Source organism: Candoia aspera, chromosome 1 (assembly GCF_035149785.1).
Source record: "Candoia aspera isolate rCanAsp1 chromosome 1, rCanAsp1.hap2, whole genome shotgun sequence".
NCBI classification, from domain to species: domain Eukaryota; kingdom Metazoa; phylum Chordata; class Lepidosauria; order Squamata; family Boidae; genus Candoia; species Candoia aspera.
This window is the reverse complement of record NC_086153.1, coordinates 189,221,581-189,238,686: the sequence shown is the minus strand read 5'-3', so window position 1 is coordinate 189,238,686 and position 17,106 is coordinate 189,221,581. Positions and strand designations below refer to the sequence as shown.

At 38.2% G+C, this 17,106-nt stretch overlaps 1 protein-coding gene across 1 annotated transcript in view; it reads left to right on the top strand.

Annotated features, from left to right (window-relative positions):
* Positions 1-17,106, top strand: part of OSBPL6 (oxysterol binding protein like 6) — a 96,551-nt gene that overhangs the window by 53,107 nt on the left and 26,338 nt on the right. The window contains exons 11-13 of the mRNA XM_063318129.1: positions 5,624-5,698; positions 11,590-11,755; positions 12,713-12,843. Of these exons, the coding sequence (XP_063174199.1) occupies positions 5,624-5,698; positions 11,590-11,755; positions 12,713-12,843 (372 nt within the window). The remainder of the gene's footprint in view (positions 1-5,623; positions 5,699-11,589; positions 11,756-12,712; positions 12,844-17,106) is intronic.

Below are 17,106 nucleotides of genomic sequence, written 5' to 3'. Positions count from 1 at the left end.
AGAGAGAGACATGTGTACAGTCTTCAAGTGAACAGTTTCAAAGATGAAGAGAATTTTTCCAGCAACTATATGACCATGAGGAATTGCAGGAATACCAGTAGATCCACTGCTGATTGAAGTGTCACAAAATCAGTTCTTGGATGCTAAAAACAGCAATAAACCTACTGAAAAATGGTAAAGCATCTGGAATGAATAGAATTAGAATGAAGGCACTCATAGCTGGTGGAGATAATCTAACTCAATGACTGCATTCACTGTTAGCCATTATTTGTCACTCAGAGAAGGTCCCCATTGCATGGAAATGGGCGATTAAAATCCCTATTTTGGAAAACGGCAACAGTTGCAAATGCAACACCTACTTTTACCAGTCATTGGAAAGGTCCTCATGAGAATCATCCAACTGGGTTTCCAGAAACAATAGATAACTTTAGTTTCTCTAGTGCCCAAACCGAGGAATATTATTACTTCATGGAAGGAATAATTCAGTATGGCAAACAAATGGTCATTATATTGATTGACTTTTGAGTAGCATTTGACAGTGTATATTCTCCAGCTTTATGGAAAGCATTGAAAACCAAACAACATGCCCACAATAATCATACACCTACTGCAAGAAACTTACAGCAATTCCAGCAATAGTGTATGCATCTTATATAAACTTTTATAGAAATTACCAGTTCAGATTGGCATTAGATGAGGCTGCATGATTTCATCCTGCTGTTCAGTGTCACAGTCAATACTATGAAGAACGTTTTTGGTGGCAGGCAAGGAGTACAGTATGATGAAACCCACTACATAATTGACCTGATGCTATACCCGCTGACAGTGCCACAGAGGTTTTGTATAACATCATGAACACTCCCTATTCATAAGCCCTGAAAATTAATGCCAACAAAACAAAGGTTTTAACAACTGATGGATCATAGCTTGCTATCTGTCTCTACGAAGTCCAGATACAGCAGGTTAGAAATGTACCTAGCCAACAACACCCACAGTCATGTACTGGTTCAAAGTTCAGCCCCACCCAGATACTTGCTGAGAGGACTAGGGTAGATCCTTTCTTTTTGTGAGTTTTGACTTGGCAGTGGGGGTGGGTGGGTTTCCATTTTGTTTTATCATGGAAGCAGTAAAAAATGTAATCCTCATCTAACAGAAAACATAATACAAGCCATCCTACCATTTTAGGGTTCTTCCTCAGTCATCGCCTTCCCCAGCAAGCTGGGTACTCATTTTACCAACCTCGGAAGGATGGAAGGCTGAGCCGACTACCTGAGAATCCATGTTCTCTGGGATTGAACCCGGGTTGTGGGGAGAGTTTTCGGTTGCAATACTGCTGCCTACCACTCTGCACCACACGAGGCTCTGTGGGCCTCTACAAGAGGCACAAATGACCAGGCTCAAATTATCCTACTTTTGACACATTATGTGGAGACCTAGCTCTCTGGAGAAGGCTTTAATGATGGGAAAGGTAGAAGGAGGAAGAGGACTCAGTTGGATGGACTCACTAACAGTGGCAATGAGTGCACCATTTGGAAGACCAAGTTTGGGACAGATCGTTATGGAGAAAATTTGTGTATATGTCGCTAAGAGTTGACAACAACTTGATGGCCTAAGAACGTAGGCAGTAAAAAGGGATAATATTTCCTGGGAATGGAAACAATTACTGGAAAATTGAATTTTTGCCATACTGTTATCTTTACTGAAATTTAATCATAGGATTATCCTACTTATCAGGCACATGTCCTTATATTCTTCTATTAACAAAAATCCTCTAGAATGGAATATATCCTTTCACAATTAATGCATGCCTTATAATTTGTGCCCTGCAGAGCTACTTAGGAAATAATAGTATTTCACTGTTACAGAGCCCTTTCAAAAGACAGCATGGGGTTTTAGATATTCTCTGAGCTTGGTTGTTTTGCTGTAGACATTTCATACCAAACTAGGTAATGCAATTTATACATGGGAAAGCGGAGTTCCCTGCATTGATGATGTTACCTAGCCTGGCAATGAAATTCTGCAAGAAAACAGTGAAGCTTAGGAAACACTGAAAAATTCAACCCTGAGCTACATATATTCTCTTCTATTGGAAAAGATAGTATAAAATATTTGGGAAATGAATACATGATTTATAAAAGAATTCACTTTGAAAACTTTATAAACATTTCCTTTATAAGTGAGGTAGAATATCTTAATAGTTTAAAAAGTGACATTATTTTCATGAAGAGACCTGCAAACTTGAAAAATAAGTAGTTTCTGGTCATTTAAATCTAGTGACAATTGCTTACAAGCAAATGGAAATTCTTTCTCTTCCTGGAAAGAAAGAAAAAAAGAACCATGGACTTCATTGCATTCTTTCCAAAGTCAGAAGTAGGAGAGAGAGACATTACCCTGCACCACCTCCACATTGGAGCTTTACAATAAAATATTCTGCTTAAAGTATGCACCTTCAAGCTGGAATGAGTTTTGTTCTCCAGCATGGAGACAGCCAGACATGTCTTTTCCCAAAGCTAATGGGAATAAGCTAATTTCTAACACCTGACTATTTGCAAGGCAGTACTAATTGGTTTCTGTCATAAGTAAAATACATTGAAGAAGAGCTCCTTTTATGTATGGATGATGTAGCGCTGTCTTCAAACAATCTTTGTGTTTGTGGTATGCTTTAAATGGAGTGTTTAAATAGCAATGGTTTGTTACATCGCAGCTAATGTCTTGTCTGAGGAATACCAAATTTGGGCTGTTTATATTGAAAACTATGTGGGGGGAGGTTGTTTTTTCACTAGATAAGAATAACTTTAACATTTTTGTGTTTATAAAATTAAGAGCTTGAAATTTCATATACTGTAATTCTTTAACCAAATTTTGTTGCTAAAAGTAGCCTAATGTCTCCTCCATGCACCTCAGTGATGGAGCTGTTTTTTCATAGAAATTTCAAACAATTTCTAAAATTGTTCCATGCTTTCAGAAACTGCTTAGTTTGCTCTGTGACCTCTTTATCATAATTTTTTCACATAGAAGGTATAAATCAGAGACCTACATTATGTGCACATTCCTGGATTAATGTAATATGTTTTTGAAATTATGTGGTCAGATTTTAGAAATAGCAATCAACAGTCCGATGGATTGTTTTCCTATCCAATCACCAAAATTAAGCAGAAAAAAAAAGGAAATAAATACTTCAGCATTTTAAAACATAGCATTGTATTTTTATGCAAGTGGGTGTTTTAGTAACATGTGAGATTAATGAGGATTGGTCTGAAAGTCTGGAACCAAATTTTAACTTCACTGTCTCTATTCCAAATATTAAGTTAATTTTGGAGGACTATTCTGATTTAATAATAATAATTTATTTACTGTCTCTTTTTTATTTTGATGCTGGCTGAAACTGTTGCTGCTAATGTATGAAAACCATTTGAAATAGGAAAAATATCTGAGAAGCTACTGTACATGCAATTATTCTTGGATATGTGGCTTCTAAAAAAAAAAATCCAAAATTCTCATATTATAGTAGACTGGTTCTCTTGGATTGCTCATAATAGAAAAGTTCCTAGATATAACTAAGAATCCGTTTAAACTATATCTGGTAAAAAATGGAAATTAGCCTTTTTTCCCCCTCCCCTTTCTGTTCTCCCTAGTAAAATATAATACTGACTGTACTCAATATCAGTTTTAGTTGTATCCAGTGTTTCCCCAGAAACCCCGTCTCTTGCTGCTTTCAGTTTAGAGGTCTGATACTTACCTCTCCTCTCCTCCTGCATCAACTAAATCGGCTCTTTAGTGTTGGGGACCCTCAGGGATAGATCTGCAGATATTCAAGCAGGAGGAGATGAAGGGAAACATCCAGTGCAGAAACAGAAGTCTGTTTGTTTAATATCACATGTAGTCCAGGAATAAAATGAAAGAACAGTGCAGGAGAGAGGAGCAAAAGTTTGTGCAATCTTAAGTCTTACTCCCTTTTTCTGGATTGGGGGAAAAAAAGGTGGTTAACCTAACAAGCATCAAAGGCAGAGCAGAAGCCTTCCTATCAAAGTAGGAATATATTATGTATCTTGCTTCATATTATCAGTTGGACGTACAGGTAGTCCTCACTTAACGACTGCAATTAGGACCAGCATTTTGGTTGCTAAGCGATGTGGTCATTACATGAGGCATCATATGACCAGACCCGATTTTATGACCATTTTTACCATGGTTGATAAGCAAATCACTGCAGTCGTTAAGCAAATCAGTGGTTCCCTGTTGACTTGGCTGTCGGAAGCTAGCTGGGAAGGTCACAAATCATGATCACTTGACTACAGGATGCTGCAATTGATTGTAAATGTGAGCTGGTTGCCAAGCTCCCAAATCGAGATTGTATGACCGCATGGGTAGTGCAATGGTTGTAACTTTGAGGACTGGTTGTAAATAACTTTTTAGCCCCATCATATCTCTGAACTGTCATTAAATGAATAGTTGTTAAGCGAGGACTACCTGTATAAAGTTGTGGTGTGGCTTTAAAAAGAATGACGACTTCAAATAAATTTGTTATAACCCTGCAAAACTACTGTTTACTGAATGCTGTGGAATGGCATTTTGGATCTTAGATGGCACATTGAAAAATGATTATTGATCTTTTTGGTAGATGAAACATACAGATAGTTATTTAACATTTGGTGTTATGGGGGGGATGCAAAATAGCTTTGAAAGGAAATGAACAGACAGGTTAATAATGCAAAAATCTACAGAAGAGCTGATTGTAGAAAATAGCCAGTTTGGAAGAGTCTAAAATAGGAGCTTACTTTGTCTAGCTAACTTGCAGGAGATCTGTAGGGAGGTCAAAAAAGTCTTGATCGCTGCCACAGCCATGCATTCAAAGCTCTGGCCCTTTTTATGTGTGTGGTGATGCACAAGAAAAAGGGCAGTGCCTCAGCTGCGTGATAGTGGCTGCTATCTTGACGTTTTTGACCCCCTTCTTGTGGCCACCATGCTAACTTTAAAGCATAGTATAACTATTTGCTGAGAGCAGCGTTCCAGGTGATTGTATTAGAATATATAAAGTAAATAATGTGAATGTCAAATTCTTAGTTTTTTGTTGTCTTTTCATCCCGTACCTTTTTAAAAAAAAATATTTTCATAATAAATGACTAGACATGTCATAGTTTAACAGAATCAGGTAGTACTGAGAAAACTGTATTACATATGTACTGAATTTTTATTGCATATGCTTCAGTGACAAAACAAAGCATGCTCTTTTCTACCAAAATATTCTTTACTGACCTAAGATCAATTCTGATGATTCCTCATACATGAACAACTCCACTGTATTAAATTATAGCTGGATGTGATGATTTGTTTACCTGCTTCCTTTGTTGGCCAAACAACACAACTTCATTTAGTTTAATTATGATGATGACACCTGAGGGAAGAAAATGAATCACTTCCCTTTCCTCACACCTACAGTAGATATAGGATGAGGCAGACAGTCTCTGTTTCTGCTCATACCGAGTTAATGGAATTTGGCTTTTTTAGAAAGAATACTCCATTAAAGAATCAACCCTTCCTTTCTTTGATCATCTGTCACCTTCTTGCCTCCCATCATCCTTCCTTCTTTTTGCTTCCCTGTTCTTTTCCTGTTCCCTGTCAGGAAGGGACAGCGCTGAAGGGCCAATTCGGTACTGCACGGCGCCGGCAGAGACTAGCAGCAGCAGTGGCTACAACAGTGAGTGGACTCCTCAGTCAAGGCATCTCCAGTTTTAAAGATGAGGAACTGTATATCTTGAACATGTGCTTAACCATGTGGAGAGCTTGGACCCCTTCAGTGGCTGGTCACATTTGGGGAGTTTAGAGGGCAGGGTTGGAAAGCCACAGCTGTCAATAAGTATTGGAATACGTAAAGGTGGTGGTGGTGGTGGAATAGAAATCCAAAAATAAATGTATGAAGAATCCAAAGTGGGATGGGCTCACAAAGTTCTTTGATTTATAGGAGTTTACAGAAGTGTTTTTAAGCACATTGCAAAATCTAGCCAAACTCTATCAGCTTTAGATCTTGTTGATTTTGGAGAGTCTGTGGTAGTGGTTCTAACAAAAAGGCTTCAGTTTGACTGGATTGTACATTGTGTGTGTTTATAAGTGGTAGTATTTGTATTTTCTGAGCTAAATTCTGTTACGTTTTATAGTCATGGTGTTCTTCATTATGAGTGGTATGTAAAGCATTATGTAACATTGCTAGGAATTATTGCTGCTACCATGGCTATTGAGAGCCAGTTTGGTGTAGTGGTTAAGGCTAGAAACTGGGAGACTGTGAGTTCTAGTCCTGCCTTAGGCATGAAAGCCAGCTGGGTGACCCTGGACCAGACCCTCTCTCTCAGCCCTGGGAAGGAGGCAATGGCAGGCCTCTTCTGAGAAACCTTGCCAAGAAAACTGCAGGGACTTGTCCTGGCAGTCCCCAAGAATTGGACCCGATTGAATGGATAAAAAACAAAACAAAACAAAACAAAACATATGGCTATTGTGTTGGTGAAAAGCAGCCTGGTTCTGCTTTTCCTCTTGGTAGTGTTTTAAATACTACCCAAACAAGCAAACTAAAAAGAGAGAGAGAGAAAAATACATAGCCAGGCAATTGAGTTTCCACTGTACAGCACTCAGTGTAAGACATAAAATATAATGAGAATTTGGGGTTAAAGGGAGCTCGGGATTCAGAATATCTTGGTGAATGGACAGTCATATAAATCAATTAAATAAATAAACAAATACATAAATATCAGCATTTATTTTATTAAGCCACTTGGAAAATTTTCTGATCATGCTGTGGCATAAAAATAATAAAAGAAATTAATATAGTATGTATAACTAGAAAACTATATATATATTTTAAATGTGGATGTTTGCCGAGAAAGGTCTTAAAAAACCACCTTAATATGGAATTATTATAATCTTAGTATAATTACTCACATTTATTTATCATAAAATACACAGTCCTCTTTCCCCCTGAATATGTGTATGTCCAAAATGCCCAAGAACAAATACAAAAGAGCTAAAAAGAACCAGTGATAATAAAACTACCAAATGGCTACGTATGTTTTATGTACACACACACACACACACACACACACACACACACACACACACAAACACACCATGCAGTATGAATAATAGTAAAAGGCTATTCAGGTTCTAATGCTAATTTTGGAATAAAACTTTGAAATCTGAGTGGCATTAGTTCTCAGGTCAGTTGCTTAGATCATACTGGTTCTTCTAATAGAAAAAAGATTTGTTTATCAGGTCCATTAAAGAATTCCATCATATTATGTAACATTATTACATAAGTTTCATTTCTGCTCCATACTCAAAAAGTCGTATTACTACCATTATTGTTATGTTTAATTATTTTTCTGTTTAGAGAACTAAATGACATCTAATGGAAGGAAAACCAATCAATTAATTAATCAATGAAATATAGTTTGGTTTATTTGAGTAAGTGGAGTAGAGTATACACATAATTCAATAACTCAAACAGAAGATATTTAATTATTTAGGTTTGACTCCCTCGGTAGAAGTCTCACAACTACCAAGGGACAGTTCATGAGTCTGAATAGCCAAAAAAATGAGAATGCCTGAAACTTCTATAACAAGAGATTTTCTGGTATTTAACTAAAGTAACAAGTGACTATATAGCTAATTTGCATGTCAATATATAAAATATATATAATTATGAGGCATTCCTCAGCATTATAATACAAAACATTAGATAACTGAAACAGTTAAGTAGAATATGACAAATGACAAAAACAATAAGGTATATTTCCCATAAGACATAGTGATCTAACATAACAATTAAAAATCAGCTAATGAAGTTATTGCAATGATCTGGCTTGGTGCCAAGGAGAATTCAAAATTGACACCCCCCCAACTTTCCATATGTAGGACATTTTAAATATGAGGCAGAAACTCACTTTTGAGGAACTATCTGGTTACTGTACATGATGCTGGACTTCTTGTTTGGGCAAGCCTATTTGGTAGGAAATTGTGTTTGATATAAACAAATCCTTCTCAGCTTAAAAAATAAGAACTGGAATTGTGCTTGCAACTGGACTGGCCAGATACACCAGAGATTATTTAGAATTGGAGTGGTGCTGAACACAAAATTATGGAACTGAAGTAGTTTTTTAAAAAATATATTAAAAGGCAGATACAGATGTTGTAAACAAACATTTGAAATGAGCCCTGAGGAAAGAATAAATGTTCTGTATCATCTTTATCCCATAACTGGTCCAGTTTGTAGATACTATATAAAATTTCTTCTCTCACCCTTCCCATGCTTACTTTGTTAGAAAGAGGTGAGTTTTGGAATAGTCATATTCAGCTGGTTTTAAATACTCACTTTCATATCTGTATTCAAATGTATGATTTACTTTATAATGGGTTTTTGTATGTGTGCTCGGAAATAAACATTTTAAAATAAAAATAAAGTAGATATAGATTTTCCCCCATGCTAGTTAGATCAGTTCAGGTATGAGTTGCATTTATTCAGTCACTGACCCCCCTCCCCCCCAAAAAACCGTAGGATTCAAAGTGCCCCTTGGATGTATAAATACGCTCTGTTGGCAAACTGGAGTTTTCGTAGCATTTTTTTCCTGTTCCCTGATCCGTGAGTAATATAGTTATTTCCAAAACTCTTTTAAGGATAAGAGAATATTTTGGTTGGTTTTTTTTTTGATGGGGGAATTGCAGAATCTCTTTGGATCCTAGTTTTTCACAAGAGCGCACACTAAATAAGTGCTTGGTGTATGGCGTACAAATATTCCCACAGAAGTTTCCAGAGAATGAGTTAACTTTATGTGAACCTCTGTTCTTGTCTCCTATCTCCCTCAAAGGAAGCCATTCCTTTGGCTTTCCCCTTGCTGGAGAAGTGTCTTCAGAGCCTCTAGAAGGCAGGGTGTGTTGCCCTAGCTCTCACCCTTTATGGGGTCTTTTCTCCCCACATTTGTTTATACAGCTGAATTCTCAACACCTTCCTGCTTCTGTTTTAAAGAGAAGACCCTAGTTTGTTTATTTCTCCCCTGAACACGTTTACAGTTTAGTGCTAATTCTTGCAAACAGTGTTCATACATGCTCCTACAACTGTAGTTCTAATGAAGGTAGAGCAGCTAGTGAATTGAGTCCTGCCAAAAAGATATTCTAAGGGGATGTAAAGAGCTCATTAATGTAATAATGACATTTATGTATACCACAGCAGAGAGATTCAGGACAGTATCCAGAGTTCTTTGTCAGTGTAATTATACATTCTCCTTCTGTACTCTCTCTGAGGGGAACAGATTGGGAAGGTTCTGTTGCACTAGCATATGTCTAGTTGAATATTACCTACAATGTGCATGTGGCAATAATATTGGAGATTCCTCTGGTTTTTTAAGTTTCACCTGAACTTAAATATAGTAGAACTTGGATTTAAATGGAATTTGGATTTCCAGCTAGTTGCTGAAATGGAACTTAACATTTCAGTTAGAATACCTAGATACCTAGAGGAGATAAACACAGCAGAATTACAGTTCAACTAAATAAGAATTTCAGGTCTTAAAAAGTTGGTAACAATTATATTTTAAGCGTGTTTCAAGTATTATGGAAAAGAAAACAGTTCTATTGAAATACAGAGCAGTGTGACTTTTTATGTTGTTGTTGGTTCAGGACATTTCAAGAGTATATAATATATTTTGTGACAGGGCAGGACATGCTTTGAAAACTCTTAGGAAGAAGTGGTTAGGATCTCTTGTGAAGGAATCAAGGAATGTACACATTAAAGTTCTTCCAGTTCTTAAGCAGCAGCACCTTTTTTTCCAGGCTTATGAAGAAGCCTAAGAAAAGTTGGACTACTTAAATGATCCACAGAGAGATGTTGTACTTGTGTGAGATCAAAACCACTTTGGTATCATGTTCAAAGTGTGCACAGGTTTATTTTGTGATGTTTTTCCAAGTGTTAGTCCTTAAATTACATGAGTGATTTGGATTGGAGTAAATTGTAAAATAAAATTAATTACACACCTAATGTTACTTGAGTTTTGCATGCCTACACCATAGGTTAGCATGTATATTATTGGAGGGGTGTGTGTGTGTGTGTGTATGTGTTATGATTGTGTGAGATTGCATATGTATTTAGGATAAGTTTTACAGATATATCTCAAAATTACACACATATATTGTATGAAAACTATACACGTGCAATTATATGTACATTTAATATACAGTACACCAAATATATTTTAGAAGATAATAAAAAGTAGAGATGGCATAATACATTGGGTCTCTCAAGATTCAAAGAACCTTAATTCTAAGCATTATATAGGCCAGTTTTAGATCATGCCCTCCAGATATGCCCAAAGGCATGAATTTGAATTTCCCCAAATAACATGAATTTGGGGAAAGCTAATGTATATAAAAGTACTACAGTATAATTTCAAATGATACCAAATTAGACACCAGAACAGCGTAGCTTCACAGTATGTGATTTGGAGATATATTCGTGCAATATTAATCATAACTCTTCTTTGGGAAAATTCCTTTTTTAAAAAAAAATCACTAAACCGTTTAAGTCTGTACTGAAACCCTTAACTGAATATAATATATATGTAAAATGCCACCATTCCCTTTTCTGCTTTTTAAGGAATAGTTCTGGAAGGTATTGATTGAAATCCAGTATTTTATTCCTTCCCCTCCAATATATGATGTGCTGCATTTTCCTCTCTTTAGAAGACTCTTGCTTTTACGCATCATAAGCATTAGCTCTCTGTGCGTATTGAAAACTGTATCTATTCCTTGGGTAGCATAAGTGTTTTTCAATTAATGTTCAAAACGCATCAGCACTGATTTGCGAGAAAGGCACCTAACTTTGGTACTCACTGCAAAATAAACTTGCTGGACTACTTCCAGGTAAGGGTTTTTGATGGAATTCCATGACTTGCGTACTCACGTTTTATAGGAAGGTCACACGATATTATCGCTTGCATAAATGCTGCCCATCCATATTTTTTTAAGAGATGTGGTTTTGATATGTGGAACGTTCTATTACTCCATGAATCTGTCACAGCTTAGTACATATTCATTATAATGTTTGCAGGAGGGAACCTTTTCATGCTAATAGTGCATGTGTGTGGATATAAAATTTGTATGTGTGCACACAAATACAACAGTCAAGTCTATTTAGAAAGGTAATTTGAGTTAACAGAAAGAACAAAAATGAGTGATAAAAATAGCCATCACTTAGATAGGTTCATTTGCCGAATAGATTACTACTCAAGCCCAAAACCATGTGCCTGTTAAAAGATGGAAGGAGAATATTAATTGTGTTTATATGGGTTGAACTTCAGAAGATGTACAATAAGAAAATAACTCTAACTTGATACCATGAAAAGTAAATCCCAGTTCAGTGTATAGAAGAGCAGAGTCCTGTTAGCACTATAAATCACAAATGACCCTTTACCTGGAAGGCAATTTAAAAAAAACTTTGTAAATATTAAATATAATAAAGCCTAAAATAATGTGAGAAATGACATGATATTGTAAGGTTTTACCTGGTCTTTCATGGAGTTGGTGTGATGTATCTGTTGATTTTCAATTTAGGTTCCTTTCAGTGCTACAATGTCTCCTGTTCGCCTACATTCATCTAATCCTAACCTTTGTGCAGACATCGAGTTTCAGACCCCACCAGGTGATGTATCTGATCCTTTGGAAAACTCCACAGACTACATAAAACTCCAGGAAGAGTTTTGCCTTATGGCCCAGAAGGGTAAGTGTATGTGTATCAGTGGCATCCCACTGGGCTCTGCATGTGTGCGTGCTGCTGCTTATTTGGCCATTTCATCAGTGAAAGAAAATGTGAGCAGGTAGAATCAGATATTTAAGAGGCTTTCTCTTCCTGAACAGGTTTAAAAGAATCCTTGCAGTTCACTTGCAAAACAGATACACTTTAAGGCCACCTTTGCACAAAGCTGCACCTGCATGAAAACTGTGTTATCTGGCTGTGTACAGTGTGCAAGCAGATCTGTGAGACTGATCACTTGTGTGTTTTTCATCAGATCAGCAGCTAGTTTTCTTGAAACTTCTCAGGCATGTGACAGTGCTATCAACAATTTTAATCTAAAGGTTAAAAAAAGCCATCTTTGAACTGAGGCTGTCATTGTAGTAAAAGTCAGAAACAAATACAGTCTGTTGTTAGAAGCTATGAGTGAGCATTGTGTGATGAAACATTTTCAAGAGCAGAATATAAACCACTTCCTCTCATGCTGTATGTATCTGAAATGCTATCAACCCTTCCCAGTTTTGGGGAGATGCTTGTGAAAATATTCTAAAGAGGTATAAAGAGGTACAGTAGACTCTCAGTTAACCGGAACTCAAGCAACCGGCACTCTCAAGCAACCCACAGAAAAATCGAACCGGGGAAAAAACTGGCACTCTCAAGCAACTGGCAAAAAAAATCTGTATCTCTCTGCTGCCATCTGGTGGGTATTAGGGTTTAATAGCAACTCTCAAGCAACCAGAAAGTACATTTATCTGGCACCTACCAATCCCCATGGGTGCCGGTTAACTGAGAGTCTATTGTATTTTGTATGAGCCTTTTCCGTCAGTGCTTTTCTTACATGCAGTAATCTGCATGCTACTCCTTTCTGTAATATTTAGGTTACATTTAAAAATTGCATACAAAACGATAGGATGTTTTTCAAAGGAATTCTTGTTTCTTCTTTAGTACATTCTCTTTTGAAGTCTGCATTTAACAGTATAGCGATAGAAAAGGAAAAGCTGAAACAGATGGTAACAGAACATGATTTCACGGGACACAATACACAGATGATACGTCTCCGACAATCACTTTCTCAGGTAACCTTTTACGAAAATGAATGTTGATTTTTGAAATAGCTATAATTTGTAAGTGTTTTTTAATTACACACGACACCTAGCTACTTTCTAATAATAAGTAACAGAATACAAAGCTATTAATTCCTATCGTATTTCATGATTCCATGCAACATGATAAAAAAAGAAAATGAGTAATTAAATGTCTATGTGAATCTACAAGATAAACCAATTTAGTATTGTTTCTGCTGATGAACATTATACTGATTTTTAATTTTGTTTTTCTACTACCTAGAGTTCTACTTCAAGCATTTCTTTTTTTCATATTCACATATAAATAACTTGTAAAGGATGCTATGGAGAAGTGTTAATGTGATAGGCTTCGTTTCCTATGTACCCCTTAAATCTAGGGTGAACAGTTAGGCTGGGAGGGCATGGTGCTAAGCAAACCAATATGACCACATCATGGCCAAGATTTTCCAAGTTTTTTTTTTAATGGAGGAGAAAAAGAAACCTCCAATTCCCCTGCCCCCCAGTGCATCCTAAGGTTTACAACAATTTCATCTGAAAAATTATGCTGCCAATTTTCATTGGGAAACTACCATATTTCAGTTGCATGATAGGAGCAGGTCTTGCAGCTGGAAAACAGTAGCTTATTGGCCTCAGTGTTGCCTACACCTGCCTTAATTAGTCTGATATCTATTTATTTTGATATCAGCAGAAATGGATATCTTCATGGAGAGCAACAGATTCTTGTATGATTGCCTGGCCTGAGCTTGTTTTCCTTTTGTAATTTAGATCATAAGGTATCACACAATTTTATTTATTGTTCTTTCACGCCACTTACCATAAATGAGGTAAAACATGTAGTTAGAAAAAAAGCCCAACATTAAAGAAAACAACCAAAATAAAACCCACGAACAGCTATAACATTGACAATATAGCATTAAACCACAGTAATATAAGTAACAGCAAAAGTTGTAAGCATTCATGAAAATGTTTTTAGCTGCCTGGGAGAAGGATAGGTCTGCCTTGGAACTGTAATGAAGGTGCCTGCAAAGCATCTTCGAGAAGGGCATTTCACAGATAAGGTGCCATTGCTGAAAAAGAATTCACAAATACTTATGTACAGCTTTCCTGTCTGCCCTCCTTTCCATTTGGGTGATTAGACTGTTTAAATAAAATCTGCACATACTGTATAATATACTGTACAATAAAGTCATATAATAATAATAATATATAGTATGACCATTGCATGGAAGAAAGGCATACATGATCCCATTGATGTTTCCCTCAGTTTTGCCTTGACTTGCTATATTTATATATAGCGTATCTATATATAAATTCACAATTAAATCATCTGACCAGAGGGAATTAAGCTATTGTTAATTGATATTTGGTTGGTTAGCTTCTATTCTATAGTTTTCATTTCATCTTTGTTTTACTGTTACTGTTTTCTACCTGAAGTCATGCTTTAATTTCTGGAGTATTTCCAGATAGGACTTTTACGGTGCAATCGTCTTGCATCATTCACTGATTTTTATGAGGTGACTAGATAATACAGGTTTTGTATATATAACCTCTTCTGTTTTCTTACTGTTTTTCCTTCCCAAGGAGGGGGAAATGATTTGCAGTGCTTATTGATTGGCACTTTCAGGAGTCATATATCTTGAAATCCAGTTACCTAGAATATCACCTTTCTAAGTATAACTGTGTCTATAGGCAGGAAAACAAGTGAGGAAGAGAAAAAGCCTTTCATGAAATAGTCCATATCTAGTAGGATGTTATTCTTTTGCTTCTGGTCACAGTATCATCTATCCAAGGGACCCAACTGCATTTTTATTGTCGCATAATGATTTTATTATGGTCTGAAGATAGATAACTTTGTAGTAACATGCCATACAGTTTTACTTCCAATCTGATATTCTTTGGTTCTCTGATCATGCAGTCTTCATTTCTTATTATGAGCTTCTTTCTGTAGAAGAACATAAACCTCTCTAAAACTAGAAAAGAGTCAGGGCTAGCAGATCAAATCATACTTTCTTTACTAGTCTTTTCCCTCTTTTTCTTTAATTTCCAAAATGTTTGCCAAAATTTCCATGGTCCCATTCTACTTTCCACTTGTTACACTGTTTTGGTGAATCATCTGCTGCTGAATGGAATTCAGCTTAATAAATCAAGCTTGTCTTGTTCAACTAAACATTAAACAGTCAATATTAAAAATGTGTGTTTTCTAATTTGTAGTAAACAAAGTAATTCAAGAGAAGAGTTCTTTCTTTTTTTTGTATGCCACTGTATAAGGGCTAATGATTATTTGGAGAGTATTTGTACTCTGTTACAAATATATATATCAATAGTATGAGATAATAGAAGAATGAGAGCCAGTTTGGTATAGTGGTTAAGGCACCAGGTTAGAATTCGGGAGACCATGAGTTCTAGTCCAGCCTTAGGCACAAAGCCAGTTGATGACCTTGGGCCGGCCAGTCTCTCTCAGCCCTAGGAAGAAGGCAATGGCAAACCACTAATGAAAAACCTTGCCAGAAGACTGCAAGGACTTGTCCAGGCAGTCACCAGGAGTCAAGACTGACTTGAAGGGAGGGAGGGAGGGAGGGAGGACTGTCAGAGTCAAGCCTGCCTCTGACTTAGGAAGTGAAACCCTTTCTGAGTCAGAGGAGGAAATAGAAACTTACCAGGCTGAAACCGGGAAAATGAAACTCCAGGATGAGTCAGCAGCACAGGAACAGTCCAAGGTGCTGATTGGCCAGGATTCGGAGGAGGGTTCGAATCTGCCAATCAGCGTGCGCCAATGACAAGCAGAAAAGCACGAGAAAGAGAAGACAGCCCAATTGGCTGCAGGAGGGCCCAAGCGCGCCAAGGATCGGGATAAAAGGCAGACACGTGAAGAGCGAGCTGCCGGAGACAACTGATCCTCCAAGCCTCCAGCTTCCACGGAAGAGTCCCTACCTGCATCAGAGACACCGTCTGTTGCTGAAGAGGAATCAGTGCATTTGCTCCACTCTGAAGAGGACTTGAATCCCGCTTCTGCTGCCATCGAGGATCCATTGCTTGCTGAGCCCAGCAGTCTCAGTCTTGCTTCCAGCCTTGAAACTCTGCTATCTTCCAAGCAGCTTCTTTGTGTCTTGAAACTCCGCATGTCCTTGGTTCCATCCAACTGTGCTTCGTGTGCTCAGCCATGTCCAGGTACTTCATGCCTTTCTTGTTCTAGATCTGTGTTCCAGTCCAATCCAGGGCTTCCAGCTGAGTCCAGTATTGTTCTGAGTTCCCAGCCTTGCTCCAAGTCTCCATTCCAGAGAATCCAGTCCAGTCTGGGGCTTCCAGCCGAGTCCAGTCTTGTTCTGAGTTTCCAGCCTTGTTCCACGTCTCTAGTCCAGAGAATCCAGCCCAGTCCAGGGCTTCCAGCCGAGTCTAGCCTTTCTCCGAGTTTCCAGCCTTGCTCCAAGTCTCCAGTCCAGAGAATCCAGCCCAGTCCAGGGCTTCCAGCTGAGTCCAGTCTTGATCAGAGTTCCCAGCCTTGCTCCAAGTCTTCAGTCCAGAGAACCCAGCCTAGTCCAGGGTATCCAGCCGAGTCTAGCCTTTCTCCGAGTTTCCAGCCTTGCTCCAAGTCTCCAGTCCAGAGAATCCAGCCCAGTCCAGGGCTTCCAGCTGAGTCCAGTCTTGATCAGAGTTCCCAGCCTTGCTCCAAGTCTTCAGTCCAGAGAACCCAGCCTAGTCCAGGGTATCCAGCCGAGTCTAGCCTTTCTCCGAGTTTCCAGCCTTGCTCCAAGTCTCCAGTCCAGAGAATCCAGCCCAGTCCAGGGCTTCCAGCTGAGTCCAGTCTTGATCAGAGTTCCCAGCCTTGCTCCAAGTCTTCAGTCCAGAGAACCCAGCCTAGTCCAGGGTATCCAGCCGAGTCTAGCCTTTCTCCGAGTTTCCAGCCTTGCTCCACGTCTCCAGTCCAGAGAATCCAGCCCAGTCCAGGGCTTCCAGCTGAGTCCAGTCTTGATCAGAGTTCCCAGCCTTGCTCCAAGTCTTCAGTCCAGAGAACCCAGCCTAGTCCAGGGTATCCAGCCGAGTCTAGCCTTTCTCCGAGTTTCCAGCCTTGCTCCAAGTCTCCAGTCCAGAGAATCCAGCCCAGTCCAGGGCTTCCAGCTGAGTCCAGTCTTGATCAGAGTTCCCAGCCTTGCTCCAAGTCTTCAGTCCAGAGAACCCAGCCTAGTCCAGGGTATCCAGCCGAGTCTAGCCTTTCTCCGAGTTTCCAGCCTTGCTCCAAGTCTCCAGTCCAGAGAA